The 25,854-nt window shown below is 38.0% G+C and overlaps 1 protein-coding gene across 5 annotated transcripts in view; it reads right to left on the bottom strand.

The window, feature by feature from the left end:
* SENP7 (SUMO specific peptidase 7) overlaps positions 1-25,854 on the bottom strand; it is a 149,229-nt gene that overhangs the window by 48,490 nt on the left and 74,885 nt on the right. For 2 of the 5 annotated variants that reach the window (XM_055316092.1, XM_055316096.1), the window contains exons 5-6: positions 18,788-18,985; positions 11,301-11,495 (exon numbers count right to left, since the gene is read on the bottom strand). The exons of 1 other annotated variant lie outside the window; for it this stretch is intronic. In XM_055316092.1, the coding sequence (XP_055172067.1) occupies positions 11,301-11,495; positions 18,788-18,985 (393 nt within the window). The remainder of the gene's footprint in view (positions 1-11,300; positions 11,496-18,787; positions 18,986-25,854) is intronic. 2 more of the 5 variants (XM_055316093.1, XM_055316094.1) reach the window with 2 other exon arrangements.

Genomic DNA, 25,854 nt, shown 5'->3' with positions numbered 1-25,854 from the left:
TTCCATGATGGTGCCCACCTGGCCAGGAATTAATCAGACAGAAACCAAGAGGTGGGAACCTCTTTATATCCGTTTTATATTACTTGTTCTACTTCCATCAGGAGGTCATGGTGCTGTGACTTTGGGTGTTTTCTAACAGCATGTTCCCCCTTCCTATCAAAGAGAGAATAGTTTTTGCAAGGTAGTTAGTGGGACTCCCCCATACACACCAAAAAAACAACAACATAGTTTTCATTTTTATCCCAAAACATGAGTATCATCAACTGTTTTAGTTTAAAAAAACAATTAAATACAGTCAGCAGATTGGTAGTAGCATGGGGTGGGGAGGTTGGAGAGAAGTGAGTGAAAATGGGAAAAGGTGGTAAAAAAGAATACAAGTTTCTAGCTGTAAGACAAGTATCATTTACATACAGTATGGTGACTACAGTTAACAATAGTGTATTATACATTTGAATGTTGCTAAAACAGTAGACCTCAGAAGTTCTCATTATAAGAAAAGAAATTTAACTATGCATGCTGATGGTGTTAACTAAACTTACTGTGTTAATAATTTTACAATATAAACATATATCAATTGATATGTTGTATACTTAAAGCTAGTACAATGTTTTGTCAATAATGTATCAATAAAATCAATTTTATTTTATTTTAATAAAATCAATTTTAAAAAATAAATTGATAGAAATCATTGGGGAAACAATTTGGTACTAATTAAAATAGCCAAAGAATGAATGAAATCTTTACACAATACTCTTACTCATTATTGTTGTGCCCAAGATGGCAAATCCGAGAAACCGCCAAGGAGCCGACACTGATGCAATCACACGAGGGTTTATTTTATTTATTTTATTTACAAGCTCGAGCATGGGTCCAAGTATACCCGATGCAGCAGAGCAGGGACTTGGACCCCGAGACTAAGAGGCTTAGCAACTTTATTTTGTTTGGTTCGTTGTTTTAAAGATTGATTTATTTACTTATGAGAGACAGAGAGAGAGAGAGGAAGAGACACAGGAGGAGGGGGAAACAGGCTCCATGCAGGAGCCCGACGCGGGACTTGATCCCAGGTCTCCAGGATCACACCCTGGGCTGCAGGCAGCACTAAACCGCTGCGCCACTGGGGCTGCCCGAGGCTTAGCAACTTTATAGGGGCCAGTGGCCAATGGGATAAGCAAACAGTTGCACAGTCATGCTGGTCCGCTGAGCTGGATTTCCGGTTAGGGTGTGTCCTGGTCTTTGATTAGGGCGGGGCAGCGCCCTAAGTAATAAGCAGGTCAGCACAAGGCGGGTACAGCCTAAAATACAGTCAGTCCTGCTCTGCTTGTCCAGGGGTAGGGGATTTTGTTCAACTTCCTGGGTCCCCCTTTTTCAGAGGATCCTATGCAGGACCCAATCATGGGTCCAGGTTGCTCTCAGAGTGAGCCAGGGGAATGATTAAACCAGGATTCTCACCAACCTTGTTGCTGTTCTCGCTCTTATTTACAGTTAAGGCAGCACATAACCGCCCCCCCAACCCTTTGTTGTAAGAAGACTAATTCTAATCCCCTTCTATTTTGAAGGACAACCTCGACCTAGGGAGTCTTGGAGGTGGGAAATAAGTGAGAACGGCGCAGTCTTAGCTTTAGAGGATTGTCCTTGTCTGGTTGGCTTTTCCATTCTGTAACAAAGTCCGTGAGAACGGTGTGTGGGTCAGCTGGCAGGATGTGTGTGTAGTGGACCCAGGGAGTAAACCTGTCGACCTTGAGAGCGGTGGGAGTGGTCAGGATCACGAGATAGGATCCCTTCCAGCAAGGTTGAAGTGTCTGGTGTTGGTATCTCCGCACATATACCCAGTCACCTGGCCGATATCGATGGGGTCCAGGGGTGGCCCAGTCTCGTAGAGGGCCCTCAGCTTAGGCCACACCTGCTCATGGGTTCGTTGTAACATTTGGAGAAAAGAAGTTGGTGATCATCAAATTCAGCAAGCACCTCAGGTTTTAAATTGGGGATAACAGGTGGAGGAAGACCGAACATGATTTCGTAGGGAGTCAGTCCCATCTTATATGGGGAGTTCCTCACCCTATATAGGGCGAAGGGGAGGAGAGTCACCTAGTCCCCGCCATTCTCCAGGGCTAATTTAGTTAAGGTCTCCTTTAATGTTCTGTTCATCCTTTCTACCTGTCCTGAGCTCTGGGGCCTATATGCACAATGTAATTTCCAATCTGCCCCAAGTACTAGTGCCATTCCCTGTGTTACCTTAGATACGAATCCTGGGCCGTTGTCTGACCCAATTCTATCGGGAAAACCATACCTCGGTACGATGTCTTCCAGCAGTTTCTTGATCACGATCTATGCCGTTTCATGTTTGGTGGGAAATGCCTCTGTCCATCCTGAAAAAGTATCTACAAACACTAGTAAATACCTATACCCGTATTTTCCAGGTTTCACTTCAGTGAAGTCCACTTCCCAGTAGGCTCCTGGGCGGTCCCCTCGGAGCCGGTGCCCGGGTTAGATCCATGGGCGGAGGCATTTGTTAATTGGCATGCGCGCAGCTTGCCACAATCTGTTCGATCTTTGCATGTCGTATGAGGTCTTCCATCTTCCTGGTTCCCATGTGAGTACTCCGATGCATTTTGGATAGGACTCGCCATCCTAGTTCCTCTGGCAAGATGATGCTAAAGTCTGCGGCCCTCCACCAGCCACACAAGCACTGGGTCATAGGCAAGCGTTTGATCCAGTGGAAGTCAGCATCAGTATCGTTGGGGGTGTCGGGCAGGGTCGGTGCCCCCGGAACAGGTAGCGTGGTAGCTAAGACCTGGGTCACCAGAAGGGCCGCCTCTTTTGCTTTTTAAATTGGCTAGCTGGTTTCCCCTGGCTACTGGCGTGTCTGCCTTTTGGTGCCTCGGACAATGGATGATGGCTAGGGCCTTGGGCAGCCAGAGGGCCTTTAGGAGTTCAAGAATCTCCGTTTTGCTTTTAACAGTCTTTCCCTCTGCTGTCAGAAGTCTCTCCCTGTAAAGGGCTCTGTGGATGTGAGCGGTGGCAAAGGCGTACCTGCTGTCGGTACAGTACAGTTTAGAGCTCTCAGAAAATAATCACGCAAAAGGTGGAAAAAGTTGAGCGCACTCACCACCCGTGAAACCTCCGGATGGGGTCCTGGAGGTTTCTTGGATCCCGGACCAGCCCCCAAATGTTGTGCCCAAGATCGCAAATCCGAGAAACCGCCAAGGAGCCAACACGGATGCAATCACACAAGGGTTTATTTGCAAGCTCGAGCCTGGGTCCAAGTATAACCCAACGCAGTGGAGCAGGGACTTGGACCCGGAGACTAAGAGGCTTAGCAACTTTATAGGGGCCAGTGGCCAATGGGATACGCAGAAAGTTGCACAGTCATGCTGGCCCGCTGAGCCGGATTTCCGGTTAGGGTGTGCCCTGGTCTTTGATTAGGGCGGGGCAGTATCACTGGGCTGGATTTCCGATTAGGGTGTGTCCTGGTCTTTGATTAGGGCGGGGCAGTGCCCTAAGTAATAAGCAGGTCAGCACAAGGCAGGTGCAGCCCAAAATGTCCTGCTCTGCTTGTCCAGGGGTAGGGGATTTTGTTCAATTTCCTGGGTCCCACAATTATAATTATTAATAAAACAACTCATTATGGTATTAAGGTAGGCAAAAACTGAAATAAAAAACTATACAAAATTAATAGCCTGTATTATTCTCTCATAACAGAACACACTATATAGTAATTACCGTATTTTCAGAACTATTTAACATGGAAATTTTTACACCAACTTACAAGCATTAAAAACATCAGATACCAAGAACAATTAATGATCCCTGTTCAATAAACTATAAAACATCTACACAAATGACCATAGGAAGACTGTGGAAACGGAAGCACGGACCATCTCCCCACCCAGACAACAGCCACGCTGGCAGGATCTGTCTGATACAACTATTCGGGAATTCTGGAGTCTATGGAAGTAAACTGAAGTTAATTTCAGGCAATTTGAGCTCTGAAAGTGGTAGCAGTGACCCAACAGTCTGTCCCTATGTAGCAAGCAGCAATGCCCAAGTTCCTAAAATAGTTTGCACAACTTACAATTACCAAGGTGAGCAAGAAGGACCTTATTTTCCAAATATCAGAAATCTGCATTCTGATCACCAATGGCGGTTTCTGTTCATGGATGAGCAGACATAGAGAAAAGCAGCCACTGTTGCAACAACCACCACCATTGTTGTAACACTTTTCCCATCCAGCTAAAACAACTTCCAGGAGACTTAAAGGGCTTGCACCTAATTTTGTTTTATTTTTCCCCCTTCAGTTCTCCCATTTTCTCCTTTTGGGAACCAAACATTTAAGGATTACAGTATTTGAAAATAATCACATATATGAGGGAATTCAGGAAGTCACAAAAATTACTAGGGAAAGGCATAGCTTATAAAAGACCTAGGAAGACCTTATGTTTACACATTAAGTGGATGTGTGGAAGAGACAAATAAAAACAACAATTAAAAAAAAGAAGGAAAGAAAGAAAAAAAAAAAACTAGTAAACCCCTGGGAAGGGGAAGAATCTGATTTCCAGACTTACTATATTACATGATTCAAGTGTTGTGTTTTCAACAACAAAAAACACAAGGCATACGAACAAACAGGAAACTGTGGATGATTCAAAAAGGAAAAAAATAAAACAGAACATGTCCCTGAAAAAAAATCCAGAAAGCAGATTCAATAGACAAAGACATTAGAACTGTCTTAAAGATGCTCAAAATGCTAAAAAAAAAAAAAATATTGGACAAAGTCAAGAAAATGATCTATGGATAAATGAAAATATCAAGAGATGAAATACATTAATAAATGAAAGGGAAATTCTGGAGCTCTAAAGTATAATAACTAAAATGAAAAATTTATGGGGCACCTAGCTGGGTCAGTTGGGAGAGCATGTAACTCAATCCCTGTCATGAGTTCAAGCCCCATGTTGAGTATAGAGATTACTTAAATAAAACTTAAAAAAATAAAATGAAATTGAAAAACTCATTACAGGGATGCAAAAGCAAATATGAACAGGAAAGAAGAAAATGTCTGTCATCAGTTCTGGATTTAGGGAAGGGGAAGGGGTAGGGAAAGGGAAAATAAAAAAGGATAACTTAGAAGATATGATCATGGAAATTATCAAATCTGAAGGATAAGAAAATCTGATAAAAACTGAACACAGCCTAAGGGACCTGTGGGACACCAAAAAGTAGACCAATATATGTAATGTCAGTACCTCAGAAGGAAAAAAAATAAAGGAGCAGAGAAATTACTGAAACAAATAATATTAAAATATTTCCAAATCTGGGGGCACCTGTTGTGGTTGTCAGTTAAGCATCTGCCTTTGGCTCAGGTCATGATCCCAGGGTCCCAGGATAGAGCCCTGCACCAGGCTCCCTGATCAACAAGGACTCTGCTTCTCCCTCTCCCTCTGCTCATGCTCCTTCTCTCACTCTCTCTCTCTCAATAAATAAAATCTTTTAAAAAATTTTTCCAAACTTGATGAAAGACGTGAATATAAACATCCAAGACACCCAAGGGACTACTAAACTCAGTGAGACCTTACCAAGAAACACTATAATCAAGTTGTCAGAAGACAAGGCAAAGAGAGAATCTTGAAGGTACTAGGAAGCAACCCATCATATATCAAGGATATTCTATAAGATTATCAGGTTTCTCATCAATAGCCATGGTGGCCAGAAGACATTGGGTTAGTATAAAGTATTGAAGGAAAAAAAACTGTCAACCAGAAATCCTGTATCTGGCAAAACTATTCTTTTTCCAGTTAAGTTATAAAGTTAAGTTGATGATTTGAGATATTTCTTCTTTTTTAATGCAAGCAACTACAGCTATGTATTTCCCCTTTAGTACTGCTTTGGCTGCATCCCATGTTTTCGTTTTCATTCATCACTACACATTTTTTAATTTCTTTGTGATTTCTTCTAAGACCCACTGGTTGCTTTAAGTGTGCTGTTTAATTTCCAACAACTTTTGAGTTTTCCAGTTTTCCTTCCATTAATGATTTATATAACTTCATACCATGTGGCCAGAGAAGAATGGGAGAAAATATTTGTAAATCATATTTCTGATAAGATTCAGAATATATAGAGAACTCCTAAAACTCAAAAGTAAAACACAACATGATTCATCAAAGAGCAAAGGTCTTAAACAGACATTTCTCCAAAGAAGATACATGAATGGCCACTAAGCACATGAAAAGATATTCAGCACCACTAACTGTTAGGGAAATCCATATCAAAACCACAATGATGTATCACAGCACACCCATTAGGTTGGCTATTATATAAAAACAGAAAATAACAAGCTTTAACAAAGATGTGGAGAAATTGGGACCCTTATGCACTGCTAATGGCAATGTAAAATGGTACTGGTGCTATAGAAAACAATATGGCGGTTCCTCAAAAAATTACTAATAGAATTACCATATGATCCAGAAATTCCACTTTGGGGTAGATATGCAAAACAACTAAAAAGCAGAGATAGAGGGATCCCTGGGTGGCGCAGCGGTTTGGCGCCTGCCTTTGGCCCAGGGCGCGATCCTGGAGACCCGGGATCGAATCCCATATCGGGCTCCCGGTGCATGGAGCCTGCTTCTCCCTCTGCCTGTGTCTCTGCCTCTCTCTCTCTCTCTCTGTGACTATCATAAATAAATAAATTAAAAAAAAAAAGCAGAGATAGAGACATCTGCACAACAATGTTCATAACAGTTACAACAGCCAGAAGATGAAAGCTACCTAACCACCCAAAGACATCTGTATACCACACTACATACAGGCAAAAAAGGAGTGAGAACTTCAATTAAGAAAGTAATCTCAAGATAGTTGTCCTGGATCTGATTTTCTTATATAAATCACCACAAATTAAAATATCACTTGATTAACCTATTTTTATACTTGAGACTAAAGAGGTCTTTCCAAGAATAAGCCAAAACACAGAGGTCAAACACTAACATGCTTTATAAAATAAAAATTTTAATTTATATACTACAGAAGATACTATAAACAAAGTAAAATTAACAAATAGAAGCTTGAAAAAATTTAATAAGAGTTCTTAAAAGTAAGTAAGAAACAGATGGAACCAATACATACCAAGACTAAGAAAACTCACATAAGAAATACAAACTCTGTCTTGACTAAAAATCAAAAAATGATTCACATGAAAGCAATTTCATGTAAACACTTTTGTCAACAGGTTATCAAAAATTTTTTCAATGGTAACACTTAATTCTAGCTAAAAAGAATGGCCTATAAAAATTTATAAAAATAAGTACACAAACTTACTGTAGCAATGCTATACAAACAAAAAAATTAAAAAAATCCTAGGGACCCCTAGGTGGCTCAGCAGTTGAGCACCTGCCTGTCTTCAGCCCAGGGCATGATCCTGGAGTCCTAGGATGGAGTCCCACATCGGGCTCCCTGCATGGAGCCTGCTTCTCTCTCTCTATGTCTCTGCCTCTCTCTCTCCGTGTCTCTCATGACCAAATAAATAAAATCTTTAAAAAAAATTAAAATATCCTAAATGTTCAGTCACAAGGAAGCACATATTTGTAAAAGTAGGTATATTTCTATGTACTGATTGGCAAATTACTAAGTTACAAGAGAAAAGCAAATTTTCTCATTTAATCTGCATACCTAGGCATTATTACTTCAATTTACAGATGAGGTAAACTGAAGCATAGAAAAAGAAGCTAAGCAAATACACTGAAATGAATTCAACCTCGTACTAAATAAGTTATTACAGGTATTGCATTTTTCACAGTGTATTATCATAATAAAAACAATAAACATTAGTTAGAAGTTTTTAAAAGAGTAATACCTTAATAAATATCTGTATTTTAAAATAATAAATTACCATCTAGAAAAAACAAATATGCTACTTCAAAGAGACCATTTTAACTCCAATTTGCTTTTCATGCTTGGTGTTTTACTATTGCTTTATTTTCAGTGTAAAAACACAGTATTTTTTTTCCTGCATAATTCCATTCAAGTTGTCATTACAGTCAATATTAACAGTTCTGAACACTAAAGATAGGCTAAGGCTAAAATAAGACTTTTAGCCTTTATAAAACATTTTCCTATAGGCTTTTATGAAGGGCATAAGTGCTAGACTTTCAGAGAAAACTTCCTCTTTATTTTCAGTCATAGCCCCCATTCTCCTACCCACCAAGTATCAGTTGCTAATTGACATATTTTTTTAACAGAGTTGGCCACATTCTTTGCAATAACAATAACGCCAAAATATCCTGTCTCCTTAGAAGACATGTATTTCTATTTACTCTTTCTGAGTTTAAGATAGGCAGACTGGGAGGAGGCTGTTTACATACAAGAATTCCATCCTTGAGCCTACTCTGTATTCATGTGCTATTGTCTTAATCAGGCACATCTACTGAAGTGATGGTATGGCCATACTTGCAATTTATTTCTATGAGGCACTCTGGATTCTCCCCAAAATGAATTCATTTTAAGGGAAAAGAGAACCAAATCTCACTTTAAGGAGTGCAGTACTCGGACTTGGGTGGCTCAGCGGTTGAGTGTCTGCCTTCAGCTCCGGTCATGATCCTAGAGTTCTGGGATGGAGTCCCACATCAGGCTCCCTGAATGGAGCCTGCTTCTCCCTCTGCCTGTGTTTCTGCCTCTGTGTGTTTGTGTCTCTCATGAATAAATAAATAAAATCTTTAAAAAAATAAAAAAAGGAGTGCAGTACTCCTCCGTAAAACAAATGGTAATACTAGTATGGCTGTAATAATTGCCTTTGCAACACTGGTAATAGTAACGGGAGTAGCAGTGATCTCAGGATCAGATACCGACATCCTCACCATAGGAAACTTTAGTAGTATCAACTACAACACCAGCCTTTAATGGCACTTTTGATCAAAAAGAGACACTCAAAAATAATGACTACCATTTATTAATCACCTAGTAAGTTTCTGGCATTATATTAGGAACATTACATAGTTATTTCCTTAAATCTGCACAATAATCTTACAAGATGTGTTACTATCTCTGTTTTATTTATTTATTTTTTTTAAGATTTTACTTATATAGTCATGAGAGACACACAGGGAGAGAGAAGCAGAGACACAGGCAGAAGGAGAAGCAGGCTCCATGGAGGGAGCCTAAAGTGGGACTCGATCCCGGGTCTCCAGGATCAAGCCCCAGGCTGAAGGTGGCGCTAAACCGCCAAGCCACCTGGGCTGCCCAGTATCTCTGTTTTAAAGACAAAATAAGTAACCTGCCCAAGGTAAGTCAGCATGTTTGCAATACTGCTAAGGTCTGAATCCAGATGTCTCGCTCCAAAGTCTATGCCTATTCTAAATGCAACAATCAAAGAAAATTACCACCAATAGAATGAATTTTCAGAGTCCACATCAAATACCACCTGGAAAATTCATAACCATTTAAAGGACTTGAGGAAAGCTAGAGTTCTCACTGAACAGATTTTAGAAACACCCAGAAATTTTAGACCTATTATTAAATCTTGGCCCCAAATTCCTTATACCAAATTGGTAAAAAGCCTGTACAGTACAGATTACAATTTGACAGTCCCATAGAATCCTCACATAATGCTATTTTTCATAACAGTATGAATAGGGGATCCCTGGGTGGCTCAGCGGCATGGAGCCTGCTTCTCCCTCTGCCTGTGTGTATGTGTGTGTGTGTGTGTGTGTGTGTGTGTGTGTCTCTATCATGAATGAATAAATAAATAAATCTTTAAAAAAAAATAACAGTATGAATATGCACCAATGTCTTTTGAATTCCACAGTAACAGTACATATGTGATTTTTCTATTTAAAGTATCATCAATAACATTTTTATTTATATATTTTATGTACACAAAGAATTCTCACATGTGATATTTAATTAAAAGAGATAATAAATAATTTTGTGGTGGAAAAAGGTCATTCAAAGGTCATTTCCCTTCAACTCAGGAAACCAAAACTCAAGATTAAATGACACAAACATTAACCCAAGTGCACAAAATTAAAATATGTATTGAGCTAAGCACTGGGTATACATGCAATTAAGACATGATGTCTCCCCTTAAGGAGTTCATGGTCTAGTAGAGGAGGGAGAAATAAACACCTATAATGCAAACTCATAAATGCATTTCTAACATCTCTAATTGTACATTAACTTATACATTAAATACACTGGTAACTGAATAATGTCATTGAAACTCAGTTCTTCTAGCAAATTCAGAAAATGACCTAATAAAGTCAAAACTGTCAATGACAACTGAACTGATGAGAAACAAAATATTCTCCAAAGGGAGAAAAATTTTATAAAATTTTAAGCTCATATGAAATAAACAGAGTTTATAAAAATAAAGTATGGTTAGAAAAATAAGTAATTTTTTGCAGATTCTTAAAAAAGGCAACTATAAATATTCTTTAACATAATTCGGCTTACAAGAGAAATACAAACCAGAAACTACCTGTGGATGATTCCCGGCAAATAAAAAAAAAAATAAGAATGGATCAGTAATTTTTCACTCAGATCAAAACTATTTATTGTACTGGCTGAAGGCAAAAAATTAAATTTTAGTATATGTGCTGCTGAAGTGAGCACTGAAGGCAGAAAATTAAAAAGAGAAGTTCATGGCAAATGAATTAAAAGATTTAGTAGTACTAACTTATATCCCTTAGCTTTTTACCACAATTTCTTTTGTATTTGCAGTCCCCACAGGAGCATCTCCTAGAGCTTAAAACAAAAGCAACTTCGTATTTCCCTTTCTCATACTGGCTCAGTAAGCTACAGTTAATAGAATTCAGCTATGTCAAGCCATTTGTGTGAGGAATACATCAGCCATTCATTCAGCAAATAGCTCCTAAGTACTAAGTGCCAAATGCAGTTCTAGAATCTGGACATAAAAAATAGTAAATACGACAAGATAGAGAGATAGAGGAATGAATGGACAGACCGACAGATGGCCAGGTAGATAAATAGGACAGAGGAAGAAGAGGAACAGAAAAATGTCAGAGGAACAGATTTTAATTATATCAAATAAATAGAAATACTGAAATAGGTAACTCAATTTTTATTAGAAGTCTGTATGTGTTTTCCCAAAACACAAGTACAGTGTACTTTTTTCAACTATTAGTCACAGACTATTGGTTCCAACAGCCATCTCAAGCCACCAGGGGACAAAAGTCATACTAGCCATCAGAGCACATTTGCCTCACTTTCATCAATAACATGTCTATGGGGGGGGGGGGAAGAGAGGCTTATTAGATAAGGAGAATATTTATTTTGAATAAAGTTGTCACTAAACATACCTTTCAGATAAAAAGGAGCTCTTGTGAGGGTTTAGAATTTGACAAGATTCTAGGCTGCCATCAGATGATGAAGAAAGATGCTCTGATTGCAAGTTGTCTGTATCACCCAAACTGGCCTCAGTTACAGATGAGGTCTTTATGTATTTTCTTCCTAACTCCGTTCCCAGGACATTCGTCAATATAACTCTGGGTATCCTGTCACACAAAATAACAAACACTGTACTGTACTGGTTTGCAGTAAAAAAATGTATCCTAGGAAGTTGATTTTTTCAAACATTTTCATCTTAGCACAGTAAGCTATTAGAACTATACCACTCTAGAAATTAACCCATAAATACTCTATATGAACACAATCTTTATTTCTAGAAGTACTTGTGTCTTACAAATTGGCACAGATTAGCCTGCTACAAAAATGGTTTAACTATACTAATGAATGCTTTGGGGGTGCTTAAAATTTTAACCAATTCTTCTCAAAAATGTTTTTTTCTTTTCCATAGTTATTAAAAACACAGATTACTACAAATCAAGAAATCTTTATTCTCCTTCAACAGATAGGTTCCTGATAAATAATTACATACTCATAATTAACAACAAATGCTAAATTCAACAGGAAAGAAATCATTCTGAATGCATCTATGGTAATGATAGATTCCATAAGTGAAACAGCACACATACTGGTGGTAATATATATGTTTAATGTAACAGCACCAAAGAAAGAGCTAATAAATAAATATCTAGAAAATTAAAGTATAGTTCTTAAGCTCCAAACTTTTTAAAACTGGGTCAGTTCACATTAAAATACTATATAAAAGCCTGGTATCTTCTTAAACAGAAGAGGATAATATAATTTTTTTTTTGGTTAGCCAATTTTTATTATGAACAACCGATATACTTTTTTGCCACACTACAATGATGACCTCAAGGCAATTACTTGGCCCTGAAATGACCAACCCAAGCCAAATTATCTTCTCAGTTCTTGTTACCGTATTTTTTAAGTTTTCCTATCTCCTCTTCATCGGATATTCCCCTTGACTGTTATCTATATGTCACTTGCAACAGTTTACTGATCCTTTGTGAGAGACAACAGAAAACACTTGGAAAGGGCCTGAGTACTTTTGTTTAAGTGAAACTTGATCTTCCGGGTACTTTGTTACATTTGCTATAGTACCTAGAGATTCTCCTTATTTTCACTACATAGAGGCATTATGTTCTTTTCACACTATGTTCCAGGCAGCACATAATTTCAGATCATAGGAAACCTTTCATATCATTTAGTTTGCTCTTTATTTTAAACATGAGGAACTCAAAGCTCAGAAAAGTTAAATGGCTGAAGGTATAACTTTTCCTAGTAGAATAACCTGGGTCTATTATCTTTTGGTTTCTTTATTTTATTCCATTACACATATCCTTAATACTAAGTGGCCAAAGGATCCAAGCAATGGAGCTTTTCTATAGATACCACAGGAAATCTTTGAAAATATGCATTTCCAGCACAACCTCCACACACACACAAAAAGTACTACAATGATTAAACAGTCTATATGATGTAAAAGCAAAGGTTAGTCATAAATACAACTCCCTAAACTCAGAGTTTGAGTGAACAAAGAAGGGCAAGAAGTCGGCTATCTAGTAAAACCACAAACTGTGAGGAAGAGAGGGCAGAAATGTTTTTCTACCTTCTCATATGATGTAAATCTCTAAGGATCCTGGTTATTATTGTCTGCTTTGTGTATTTGCTGCCTGACAGAAACCTCCTTAAAATCCTGGATTTTGGGATGCCTTGGCAGCTTAGCGGTTGAGTGTCTGCCTTTGGCTCAGGGAATGATCCCAGAATTCCAGGATGGAGTCCCACATCAGGCTCCCTGTAGGGAGCCTACTTCTTTCTCCCTTTGCCTATGTCTCTGCCTCTCTCTGTGTCTCTCATGAATAAATAAATAAAATCTTAAAAAAAAAAAAAAAAAGCTGAGTCTCTTAAAAAAAAAAAAAAAAAGATGTCTCTCCAAACAGGAGAGATGGAGTCCATAAAAGATTACTTTTGTATGAAGTGTTGAAGATAATAAAAAACAACAAAAAGTACAAATATCAGCAATCAAACAGTAAATTTTATAGATCAGAATTCTCTTCTGAGTAATAAATGATCATCCTATTCTTGTAAGGTCTATTTTGCCACTATATTTAAAGAAAGCCAAAAGCAAAGAAGATATGAAAAAAAAGAAAGTTGGAGGATAAATAAGATCTTTTAAGTTAAACAAATAGCTGAAAGTCTTTCCTAAAAGAGAAAAATATCAAAATTGACCCCAAAAGTAATTTGAAAAGATTATATACCAACCTGTATCTCTAAAGCACAAGAGCTCTCAGGGGGTCTTTGAAACTATCAGAAGGTTCAAGGCACTATCTCAGCAGTGGTATACCTTTCAGTGAGATAGCACTCTATTACAATGAGAACAAAATGCCACAAGATAAAATTAAAGATTAAACAGAGTATTTAAAAGTCAATAATTTAGATATCATAGAAAATATGTAATAAAGTCTAACTCCTGCTTTACTTATGAAAAAAGTTAAATTTCAAAAGACTGAAAAGCACTCTGGTAAAGGGATTAAGAACAAGGACTCTAGAGTCAGACAAAAATAGGGTCAGGTTCTGATTTCAGCACCTAATAATATAACTTAGTCAAGTTACTTACCATAATTTTTTCCTCTTAGCATTAATTTTCTCATCTCTAAAATTAGGAGAAAATCTACCTTACAAGTTGTTAGGATGAAATGAGATATTAGCTGTAAAGCAGTTAGTACAAGTCTTGGCACATAGTAAGTACATGGTAAAACGAAACTTGCTTTAATTTTCCTATTATTCAAGTCTTCCTCAAGGTTATAAATTATTCTTTCAAATGGTGCTTAGTTGTCCTAATTTAGCATACTCTGCAATCTTGATGAAACTATCTTATTAGAAAAGTACATAATTAAATACTTAGCAATACCTATAGTACACCCAGATCTTCACAACACACACCCATAGCCCAAACATCTTTCATCAACTATTTGCAACTCATGTAATTTGTGTATCTTGAAGAAACACAACTGTGTGTGTGAACCTTACAGAATACAAATTTATATAATGATAACTAAGTTCATAATACGTAAGCTATCTTTTGGTGTACAACTATATAAGTTAGCACGGCCATGGAAATTTCATGGCTAGTTAGAATTTCAAAAGATTCTAAATTTTCACAAGAAATATATAAATGTGTATACTTCATCTTTAATACTAACTCAATACGGAAGAAAGGACTAAAAAACTGTTATTTCACAGTCTATCTAATTTTCTTCCTAAGTAGTAACAGTAAGTAAAATAAAATGACATTTAAGTTTATTTACTAATATTATGAAATTACATTTTAAAGTATGGTAAACCAAAACAGAAACAAATTTTGTACAGCAGTAAAGTAAAGCAGAAAGTATACTGGCCTGAGAATTAAAGCCATTTATTGATTGTTTCTCTGCATGGTTATTTTCTCTGATTCTTAATTTTTTCACTTGTAAATTGTGGATTCCTTGCCTGAATAAATAGCATGGTAAACCTAAGACTCAAGTAATTTAATAAATGAGAAAAAGTGGCAAGAGCTATTAATATAAACTTTATGTTAAAAGCAAATTTTTAAAGGGATGGAATCCTTTGCTGAAAGACAACATAATTATATCCAGTAATAAAGCTATAACCTAGCAAGCAAAAAAATTACAATACTAATTTAGTTTTCATTTTGTTGTCATTTAGATGAATGCCTTTCTAAAACTGTATTTTGTGACATTTTAATAGGGTTCTCATAAATCCAATCTTAGATAATTCAAAACGTGCTTTCTAAATCAGCTTAAGCTATGTAAACAATTTTAATTGCTGAATAATTCTTAAAAGTGATTTACAGATTTTCTAAATTTGCTCTTTTCTTTTACTAAGCTAAATTTTAAGTGAATAAATTATTACTCAACTAAAATTATATCGGCCTAAAGAAATCTTAAGGTGACAGGAATACTGGAGTATCCAAAAAGTCTTAGCATCACAAAATCTAAATTACGTAATTTTTTAAGACTTCAAACGTGTAAATTTAAGAGAAAAATTAATAAATATAATTAGGAATATTCCAATGGCTGGGACCTAACTTTTCTTAATGGAATATGTGTACACTCTCTCCATATTTCTCTAAAATCTCCTGGTGCCAATTGATGCACCTCAGAAAGATAATTTATCTTCTCAAAAACCTTATATATGTGTCCTACTAGACTCTTCCCTGCCTAATGACCAAGGTTTACAAATGTCTGAAAGTTATCTCTTAGGAAAATAGATGTGAATCACATATCGAAATTAAATATACAGGGCAGCCCGGTGGCTCAGTGGTTTAGCGCTGCCTTTGGCCCAGGGTGTGATCCTGGAGATCCAGGATCGAGTCCCATGTTGGGCTCCCTGCATGGAGCTTGCTTCTCCCTCTAACTGTGTCTCTGCCTCTCTCTCTGTCTCTCTCATGCATAAATAATAAAATCTAAAAAAAAAAAGACATAAAATGTACACTAAAATACATTTACTTATTTAAAAAGAAATTTGGGCATTCCACATACTGTCAATTTGAGATTTCTAAAACTCTTGACCCCTTTCTTCATTATTTAAGAAGATGTATCTGGATTATGTTTTCTGTTTTTCTTCTCAATGTTATCCAGAAAATAAAAGGCTAAATAGTCCTGACATAAAAGGCAACATATCCATTTTAGATCCTAAAATGCAAATAAAATTTCTAAAAAATGTCATTTTGGGGATTGAATGAGTAATTTTAGTTTACCAGAAGTTAAACTTTAAGATGAAATTAAAAACCAAAAATAAATCTTCTTCTCTTTCATTTCTCTGAAATAATGAAGTCTTACCTAAATAAAAAGAGAAGTAAGACAAAAAGCATCATGTCAAAGTTAAGTAAAGACTGAAGAAAGAGTAAGTCTCCTATTTCACATAGCAAGTTCTGGACAGAAAAACATTATCCAAACCCACACCCTAAACTGTTCTCTAATTTTCTTATTTGAAGCTTGCAGTATCTCTTTTCCTGGTTGTCACCAAAATTACAGAGCAAATAACTAGTTTTAAAGGATTAAACAGGGCAGCCCCAGTGGCCCAGCGGTTTAGCGCCACCTTTGGCCCAGGGTTGATCCTGGAGATCTGGGATCAAGTCCCACGTCAGTCTCCCTGCATGGAGCCTACTTCTCCCTCTGCCTGTGTCTCTGCCTCTCTCTTTCTCTCTGTGTCTGTCGTGAATAAATAAATAAAATCTTAAAAAAAAAAAAGGATTAAACACAGTTCAAAGAGACAGGAGATGTAACTCTCCTCTCTGCTGGGAAACACTTTTTCCTTGAATTCAGCAAAAACTGATTGGGCATTTAGTTATGCACCCAACTATGTGCCAAGTATTAGTATCAGAGTAAAAATAATAAAATGTAGTCCCTGCCTTTCTGAAGCTTACTGTCAGGGAGGCAGAGAAACTAAATATCATAATATAGTGTGGTAAGTGCTATGATATATGACCGGGCTGCTTAACAAGAAAAAAAACAGGATTAAACACAAATTAGGGGTGGAATGAAGGAAACTGTCTCAAAAAGATGGCATAGGAGTTCAATATTAAGGACTAAAAGATGGCAGCAAAGTAGAACTGTTTGCAAAATAAAAGAACAAACAGCATGAGCTCAGAGGCATAAAACAGCACTATGCATTCACTAAGCTACACTAGAGCCCCAGAGACAAAAATTCAGTTATCCATGTGGAGTAGACAGATACAAAGCTAGAGTTAGGCGAAGGTGAGATCATTAAGGACCCTATATGCTAAGTTAAGGAGTTAAAACAACTGAAGGTTATGTGGGACCACAGAAAGATGTTAAACTAGAGAGCAAAAAGTAACTCCTGCCTTTCAGAATGAATAACTTAGCAACAATAGAGAGAAATAATCAAGAAAGAAAACACCAAACACAGGAAGCCCAACACTACCATAGTAATAAAGGCACAAAGTTATCAGGACTTGAACTGATGTACTGGCAAGAAAAATGGAGAAGAGATCATTTCAAGACAGAAACAGGAGGCAAAAATAATTACGCAGGAAGTATGACTGGACATGGAGGATAAGAAAGAGGAGTCAGATACTCAGACAGGAAGGGGATACGGAAATAGGAATAAGCCTGAGAACAAATATAATGCATGTGCTTTGGAACAGGTTCAATTTAGGACCCCTGGAGCAGAGAGAAAAGGTCTGGACTAGCTGGAAGTTCACCCCATGAAGTGAAAGGAAAATAAGCACACATACACACGCGCACACACACACATGATAAAAACAAATTAGAATCTTATTAGGACTTTTAACTTCATGCTGTATTTCAGTTTCATGAACACTTAATCCAAATCTAGCCCCTACCTGACTGACTTTAAGATATAGGATATCTTAAATTTACATCAGATATGATCTAATAAGGAAATTCATTTACTTAGCTTTTCATTTTGGCCTTTTTTTAAAGAAGTGTCTTCCTTTAAAATTAATATATAATACTATGTTCAGATATCTTGACAAAGTTCTAATTTTATTTTTTAAATAAATGCATAGAAAGTTAGCAGTTTTTATCTGAACTTGGTTTATAGCATTTATATACTACCATTCAGATCACAGATAATATGATCAAAGCCCTACTTAGCTATGACAAGTCATTCTAATTGAAAACAAAGTACTTCCCTCAAAACATATTCATTTAAGGGTTAAAACTGTAAATGGAAATACATCAAAAATATTACATTACAGATCATAAATTCTCAGAACGAATTCCTAGTTTTCAGCCCCAAACTCTATACACAATTCCTTTTAAAAATATAAAACTGATCTTATTTTCAAAATTAAACTGTATATTTGTCATTAAAAATTTGGGGGTAGTATTTCAGTATTACCTCCTTTTTAAAAAAAACACATGTAAAATAAAAGACAGCTCCCAAAGTCAAAGGTAGTAAGGACTTAGATTAAATAATATGTAATAGGTATTCTAAAAATGCAAAAAATAAAAAATAACCTATTGATTCCATAAACTCTGTCAAGATATAAATAAATATATATACCTTTATTTTCTCCATCTCAAGCATACATTTCATGTTATTTAATCTAGGTCCTTATCTATGTATGTATCTTCATTTTATATCATAAATGAATCTAAATATATATATGTGAATCAAATTATAAAGTAAATTAAATGTACTAAGGATACTTGGTTTTAAAAATAATTGTATGTCAACATAATGAAGTGCAAAACTCATTAACTTTGTAAATTGAGATTGTCAGCTTCAAGATTTGCTTTAAAGTGGGGCACACCTGTTTATGCAGATTTTCTTAAAAATCATTTCCAACAATCTTAACAATTTTAAGATTATTGGACTTCTATTATTTCAAATGTGGTAGGTTGAACAAAATCAATACTGAACAACATACCTTTTAGATAAATTAAGGCTTTGGTGAAGAGGTTCTAATTTTTGACATGTCTCTAGGCTGTCAACAGATGTCGAAGGCAATGAGTCTGATTGCAACTTGTTGGCATCACATAAATTAGCATCGTTTCTAGGTAGGGTCTTTCTGAATTTTCGTCCTAAATCCGTCCATAGGACATTCGTCAACACAACTTTGAGTTGCCTGTTACACACATAAATAATTAATACATAAAGTACTAAACATTGTATATAATACATGAAGTAATCACAAACGATACCAAAAGAAAACCTCCAGAAGTTCTTAATTTCATTTAATTTCAATTCTTCAAGCGATTTATTTTTAGTTCAAGCAATTAACTAGACTAATAAAGAAGTAAAATATTTGCTTAACCATTCTCAAATATATATTAAAAAGTAAGTCTATTTTACTTAAACTAGAATTTTCTTCAGAATTCTGTCTGGTGTACAACTGTGGCCATACACATCTATAATTGTTGGATTCATGATAACCTATCTATGCCTACTTTTAGTGAAACAACAATGTACATCTATATGCCTCACCACAAGAGGCAACCACTTTCTGCACTATAATTGTGTTTTTAGTATTTGTTGATTAGGAAAGCATTATGAAAAGTAAAGGGGAGGGGTGCCTAGGTGGCTGAATCAGTAAGCATAGGACTCTTGATTTTGCCTCAGGCTGTGATCTCAGGATCCTGGGATCAAGCCCCACATGGGGCTTCCCACTCAGCACAAGTCAGCTTAAGATTCTCTCCCTCTCTCTGGCCCCTCACCCTGCTAACATTCATTCATACTCTCTCTTTAAAAATAAATAAATAAAATCTTTAAAACTAAAGGTGAAACAGTACATCATCATATACAGTCTTAGTAAGTCTACATAATCTTATGTCTTCATAGTCTTAAGATACAGACTTAATTTTATCTTGTTTCTACAAATAAGTCAATTTAAAACATTTACTTTTACTGTACCTATACCCTTTTCAAAAGTAAAACTGATAAATGCAAGGAGCTCCAGCTATTTGCCTCATTACATTTTGGCCACTACTCATTCAATATTTCTTTTGCTAATAATACTTGAAGAACTGTGTTCAGTTCTGGAACCAGGGGATAGTTCTTACAGTAGTGTGGACAAGCTACCAAATGGACTCAAAAAAATGTCAAATGGGAAATGTCTGAAAGAATTGGAAATGTTTAATCAGAAGAGTGCCTATTCTATTCCCTGGAACCAGTTTTAGGCACTATTTCTTTAACAAATGTAAAAATTTTTTTTTATTTTAAAAAAAAAATTTTTTATTTATTTATGATAGTCACACACACAGAGAGAGAGAGAGGCAGAGACACAGGCAGAGGGAGAAGCAGGCCCCATGCACCGGGAGCCTGACGTGGGATTCGATCCAGGGTCTCCAGGATCGCGCCCTGGGCCAAAGGCAGGCGCCAAACCGCTGTGCCACCCAGGGATCCCAACAAATGTAAAAATATTAAGAAACAGGAGAGCCTGGCTGATAACTGGTGGAACATGTGACGACTCTTGACCTTAGGGTTATGAATTTGAGCCCCACTGGGTATAGAGATTAAAAATAAAGTCTTAAAAAAAAGAATATTAAGAAACAGCAAAGTGCTCATATACTTTAAAGAGAAAACAGATCTTGGGAGTACCTGGCTGGTTCAGTTGGTAAAGCATGTGACTCCCAATCTTGGGGTCAGAGTTCAAGCCCCACGTTAGGCCTAGAGCTTACTTAAAAAAAAAATAGATAGATAGACAGATGATAGATGTGTGTGTGTGTGTATATATATATATATATATACACACACACACTAGATCTCAAAGACATCACTTGTTTGCAGCTGCCACTTGGGGCTGGCTATCTTCAGACTATCTGGAAAGAGGCAGTACAAGTCTGCAGGAGAACCTCCATGGAATGCACTGAAACTACAAATATTCTAAGTTAAAAAAAATTGTTTTTTAATCTACAAGTTTTAGAAGTATCATTAAATGATAAAGAGATGAGATGAGTGACAATTCTATGAATAAATAATAACACTTCATTCTTCATTCAACAAATACTTACCAAATACCTTCTAGCTAAACAACTATATTAGCAGAATCTAGAGATTCAGCAACAAATAAGATAGTTACAGTGCTCACCTTCATGGAGCTTACATTCCAGAAAAGAATTACCCAATTAACTATTTAATTAAAATTGTGATAAGTGATATGAAGTTAAAATATAGATGCGGTCTTCTTCTAGACTAGGTCAGGGAAGGTTTTGCCTAGAATATGACCTTTGAACTGAAGCTAGACACTATCTATCTAAAAGAAAAAGGTGGAAAATAAGGAGTAGTTCAAAAAAGGGGACCAAATGCAAATGTTCTGGTATGAATAAAGCTTTTTGAAGAAAATCAAAGGACTTACCTGGCTCGTGTGCTTAGACTGAAGAGGAAATTTGTAAAAGATAAGGATGCAGTTAGGCAGGACCAATGAACTGTATTAATGCTTTGAGATTTTATGTCAAGAATAATAGAAAATCCTCTAGTTTTAGCAAGAGAATGATGGGCTCACAGCTGCATTATTAAAAGGTCACTTTGATCTCTTATGAAGAATGAAATGGGATCACTAGGGATAAAGATTTAAAAATGAATTCAGAGAAGTGATGATGACTTTATCAAGGGCAGGTTAAGGAATGGTAGAAGCAGAAACCAGAAGACAGTGGGATAAGTCAATGGAAAAGGAGGAAAGGGATACAGCAAATGTAGGCAGGTGACATGTGACAGAACAAGAGCTGAAGACCAATGTGCAATGCATGAAAAGTCTTCTGAGTTACTGGCCCACTAATAACTGAGTTCTTAGTTAGCTTAAAACAGAGGTTATTGTTTAAGTTTAAGTGCCTAGAGAAGAGGTCAAAAGACTAGAAGAAGCTAAAGATACAAGAGACAATAATTAACACAGTAAATTTCTTAAGAAATAGTATAAGAGAAGATGGCGGAAGAGTAGGGTCCCCAAATCACCTGTCCCCACCAAATTACCTAGATAACCTTCAAATCATCCGGAAAATCTACGAATTCGGCCTGAGATTTAAAGAGAGACCAGCTGGAATGCTACAGTGAGAGGAGTTCGCGCTTCTATCAAGGTAGGAAGACGGGGAAAAAGAAATAAAGGAACAAAAGGCCTCCGAGGGGGAGGGGCCCCGGAGGAGCCGGGCTGAGGCCGGGGCGAGTGTCCCCAGGACAGGAGAGACCCGTCCCGGAGAAGCAGGAGCTGCACCAACCTTCCCGGGCGGAAAGGGGCTCGCAGGGAGGTGGAGCAGGACCCAGGAGGGCGGGGATGCCCTCGGGCTCCCGGGGACACTCACAGACACCTGCGCCCCGGGAGAGTGCGCCGAGCTCCCTAAGGGCTGCAGCGCGCACGGCGGGACCGACCGGAGCAGCTCGGAGGGGCTCGGGAGCGGCTCCAGGGAGGGGGCTGCGGGGCGGGAGCGCGAATCCAACAGCGCAGGCCCCGGAGCACAGGGCGCCGGGACACAGCCCAGGATCCCGCCTCCCCCGGGACAGGCAGAGGCCGGGAGGGCCCAGGACAGCGAGGACGCTCCTGCCCCGAGCTGAGCAGATCAGCGGCCCCGCCCCGGAGCCTCCAGGCCCTGCGGACGGAGAACCGAGAGCCCCGAGCCCGTAGTTCCTGCGGAGGCTGAATCCAGGCTTCCAGAGTTGCCATAGCAACTGCGGCTGTTCCTCCTGGGGCCCCACGGGGTAAACAACCCCCGCTGAGCCCTGCAGCAGGCAGGGGCAGAGCAGCTCCCCCAAGTGCTAACACCTGAAAATCAGCACAGCAGGCCCCTCCCCCAGAAGACCAGCTGGACGGACCAGTGATACTCCCCCGTGTTCCAATACAACTTGTTTTTGGCCACTCTGCACTGAGCAAAATGACTAGAAGGAAAACCTCACCTCAAAAGAAAGAATCAGAAACAGCCCTCTCTCCCACAGAGTTACAAAATCTGGATTACACTTCAATGTCAGAAAGCCAATTCAGAAGCACTATTCTACAGCTACTGGTGGCTCTAGAAAAAAGCATTAAGGACTCACGAGACTTCATGACTGCAGAATTTAGATCCAATCAGGCAGAAATTAAAAATCAATTGAATGAGATGCAATCCAAACTAGAAGTCCTAACGACGAGGGTTAACGAGGTGGAAGAACGAGTGAGTGACATAGAAGACAAGTTAATGGCAAAGAGGGAAACTGAGGAAAAAAGAGACAATCAATTAAAGGACCATGAAGACAGATTAAGGCAAATAAATGACAGTCTGAGGAAGAAAAACCTACGTTTAATTGGGGTTCCCGAGGGCGCCGAAAGGGACAGAGGGCCAGAATATGTATTTGAACAAATCCTAGCTGAAAACTTTCCCAATCTGGGAAGGGAAACAGGCATTCAGATCCAGGAAATACAGAGATCCCCCCCTAAAATCAATAAAAACCGTTCAACACCTCGACATCTAATAGTGAAGCTTGCAAATTCCAAAGATAAAGAGAAGATCCTTAAAGCAGCAAGAGACAAGAAGTCCCTGACTTTCATGGGGAGGAATATTAGGGTAACAGCAGACCTCTCCACAGAGACGTGGCAGGCCAGAAAGGGCTGGCAGGATATATTCAGGGTCCTAAATGAGAAGAACATGCAACCAAGAATACTTTATCCAGCAAGGCTCTCATTCAAAATGGAAGGAGAGATAAAGAGCTTCCAAGACAGGCAGGAACTGAAAGAATATGTGACCTCCAAACCAGCTCTGCAAGAAATTTTAAGGGGGACTCTTAAAACTCCCCTTTAAGAAGAAGTTCAGTGGAACAATCCACAAAAACAAGGACTAAATAGATATCATGATGACACTAAACTCATATCTGTCAATAGTAACTCTGAACGTGAACGGGCTTAATGACCCCATCAAAAGGCGCAGGGTTTCAGACTGGATAAAAAAGCAGGACCCTGGGATCCCTGGGTGGCGCAGCGGTTTGGCGCCTGTCTTTGGCCCAGGGCGCGATCCTGGAGACCCCGGATCGAATCCCACGTCGGGCTCCCGGTGCATGGAGCCTGCTTCTCCCTCTGCCTGTGTCTCTGCCTCTCTCTCTCTCTCTCTGTGACTATCATAAATAAAAAAAAAAAAAAAAAAAAAAAAAAAGCAGGACCCATCTATTTGCTGTCTACAAGAGACTCATTTTAGACAGAAGGACACCTACAACCTGAAAATAAAAGGTTGGAGAACCATTTACCATTCAAATGGTTCTCAAAAGAAAGCAGGGGTAGCCATCCTTATATCAGATAAACTAAAATTCACTCCGAAGACAGTAGTGAGAGACGAAGAGGGACACTATATCATACTTAAAGGATCTATCCAACAAGAGGACTTAACAATCCTCAATATATATGCCCCGAATGTGGGAGCTGCCAAATACTTAAACTAATTATTAACCAAAGTAAAGAAATACTTAGATAATAATACACTTTATACTTGGTGACTTCAATCTAGCTCTCTCTACCCTCGATAGGTCTTCTAAACACAACATCTCCAAAGAAACGAGAGCTTTAAATGATACACTGGACCAGATAGATTTCACAGATATCTACAGAACTTTACATCCAAACTCAACTGAATACACATTCTTCTCAAGTGCACATGGAACTTTTTCCAGAATAGACCACATACTGGATCACAAATCGGGTCTGAACCGATACCAAAAGATTGGGATCGTCCCCTGCATATTCTCAGACCATAACGCCTTGAAATTAGAACTCAATCACAAGAAGAAGTTTGGAAGGACCTCAAACACGTGGAGGTTAAGGACCATCCTGCTAAAAGATAAAAGGGTCAACCAGGAAATTAAGGAAGAATTAAAAAGATTCATGGAAACTAATGAGAATGAAGATACAACTGTTCAAAATCTTTGGGATGCAGCAAAAGCAGTCCTGAGGGGGAAATACATCGCAATACAAGCATCCATTCAAAAACTGGAAAGAACTCAAATACAAAAGCTAACCTTACACATAAAGGAGCTAGAGAAGAAGCAGCAAATCGACCCGACGCCCAGCAGAAGAAGAGAGTTAATTAAAATTCGAGCAGAAATCAACGAAATTGAGACCAGAAGAACTGTGGAACAGATCAATAGAACCAGGAGTTGGTTCTTTGAAAGAATTAATAAGATAGATAAACCATTAGCCAACCTTATTAAAAAGAAGAGAGAGAAGACTCAAATTAATAAAATCATGAATGAGAAAGGAGAGATCACTACCAACACCAAGGAAATACAAACGATTTTAAAAACATATTATGAACAGCTCTACGCCAATAAATTAGGCAATCTAGAAGAAATGGACGCATTCCTGGAAAGCCACAAACTACCAAAACTGGAGCAGGAAGAAATAGAAAACCTGAACAGGCCAATAACCAGGGAGGAAATTGAAGCAGTCATCAAAAACCTCCCAAGACACAAGAGTCCAGGGCCAGATGGCTTCCCAGGGGAATTCTATCAAACGTTTAAAGAAGAAATCATACCTATTCTACTAAAGCTGTTTGGAAAGATAGAAAGAGATGGAGTACTTCCAAATTCATTCTATGAGGCCAGCATCACCTTAATTCCAAAACCAGACAAAGACCCCACCAAAAAGGAGAATTACAGACCAATATCCCTGATGAACATGGATGCAAAAATTCTCAACAAGATACTAGCCAATAGGATCCAACAACACATTAAGAAAATTATTCACCATGACCAAGTAGGATTTATCCCCGGGATGCAAGGCTGGTTCAACACTCGTAAAACAATCAATGTGATTCATCATATCAGCAAGAGAAAAACCAAGAACCATATGATCCTCTCATTAGATGCAGAGAAAGCATTTGACAAAATACAGCATCCATTCCTGATCAAAACTCTTCAGAGTGTAGGGATAGAGGGAACTTTCCTCGATATCTTAAAAGCCATCTACGAAAAGCCCACAGCAAATATCATTCTCAATGGGGAAGCACTGGGAGCCTTTCCCCTAAGATCAGGAACCAGACAGGGATGTCC

This window comes from Nyctereutes procyonoides, unplaced genomic scaffold, assembly GCF_905146905.1.
Source record: "Nyctereutes procyonoides isolate TBG_1078 unplaced genomic scaffold, NYPRO_anot_genome, whole genome shotgun sequence".
Lineage (NCBI taxonomy): Eukaryota > Metazoa > Chordata > Mammalia > Carnivora > Canidae > Nyctereutes > Nyctereutes procyonoides.
Note: the sequence above shows the minus strand (reverse complement) of the source record. Positions and strands in the feature narration are given on the sequence as shown.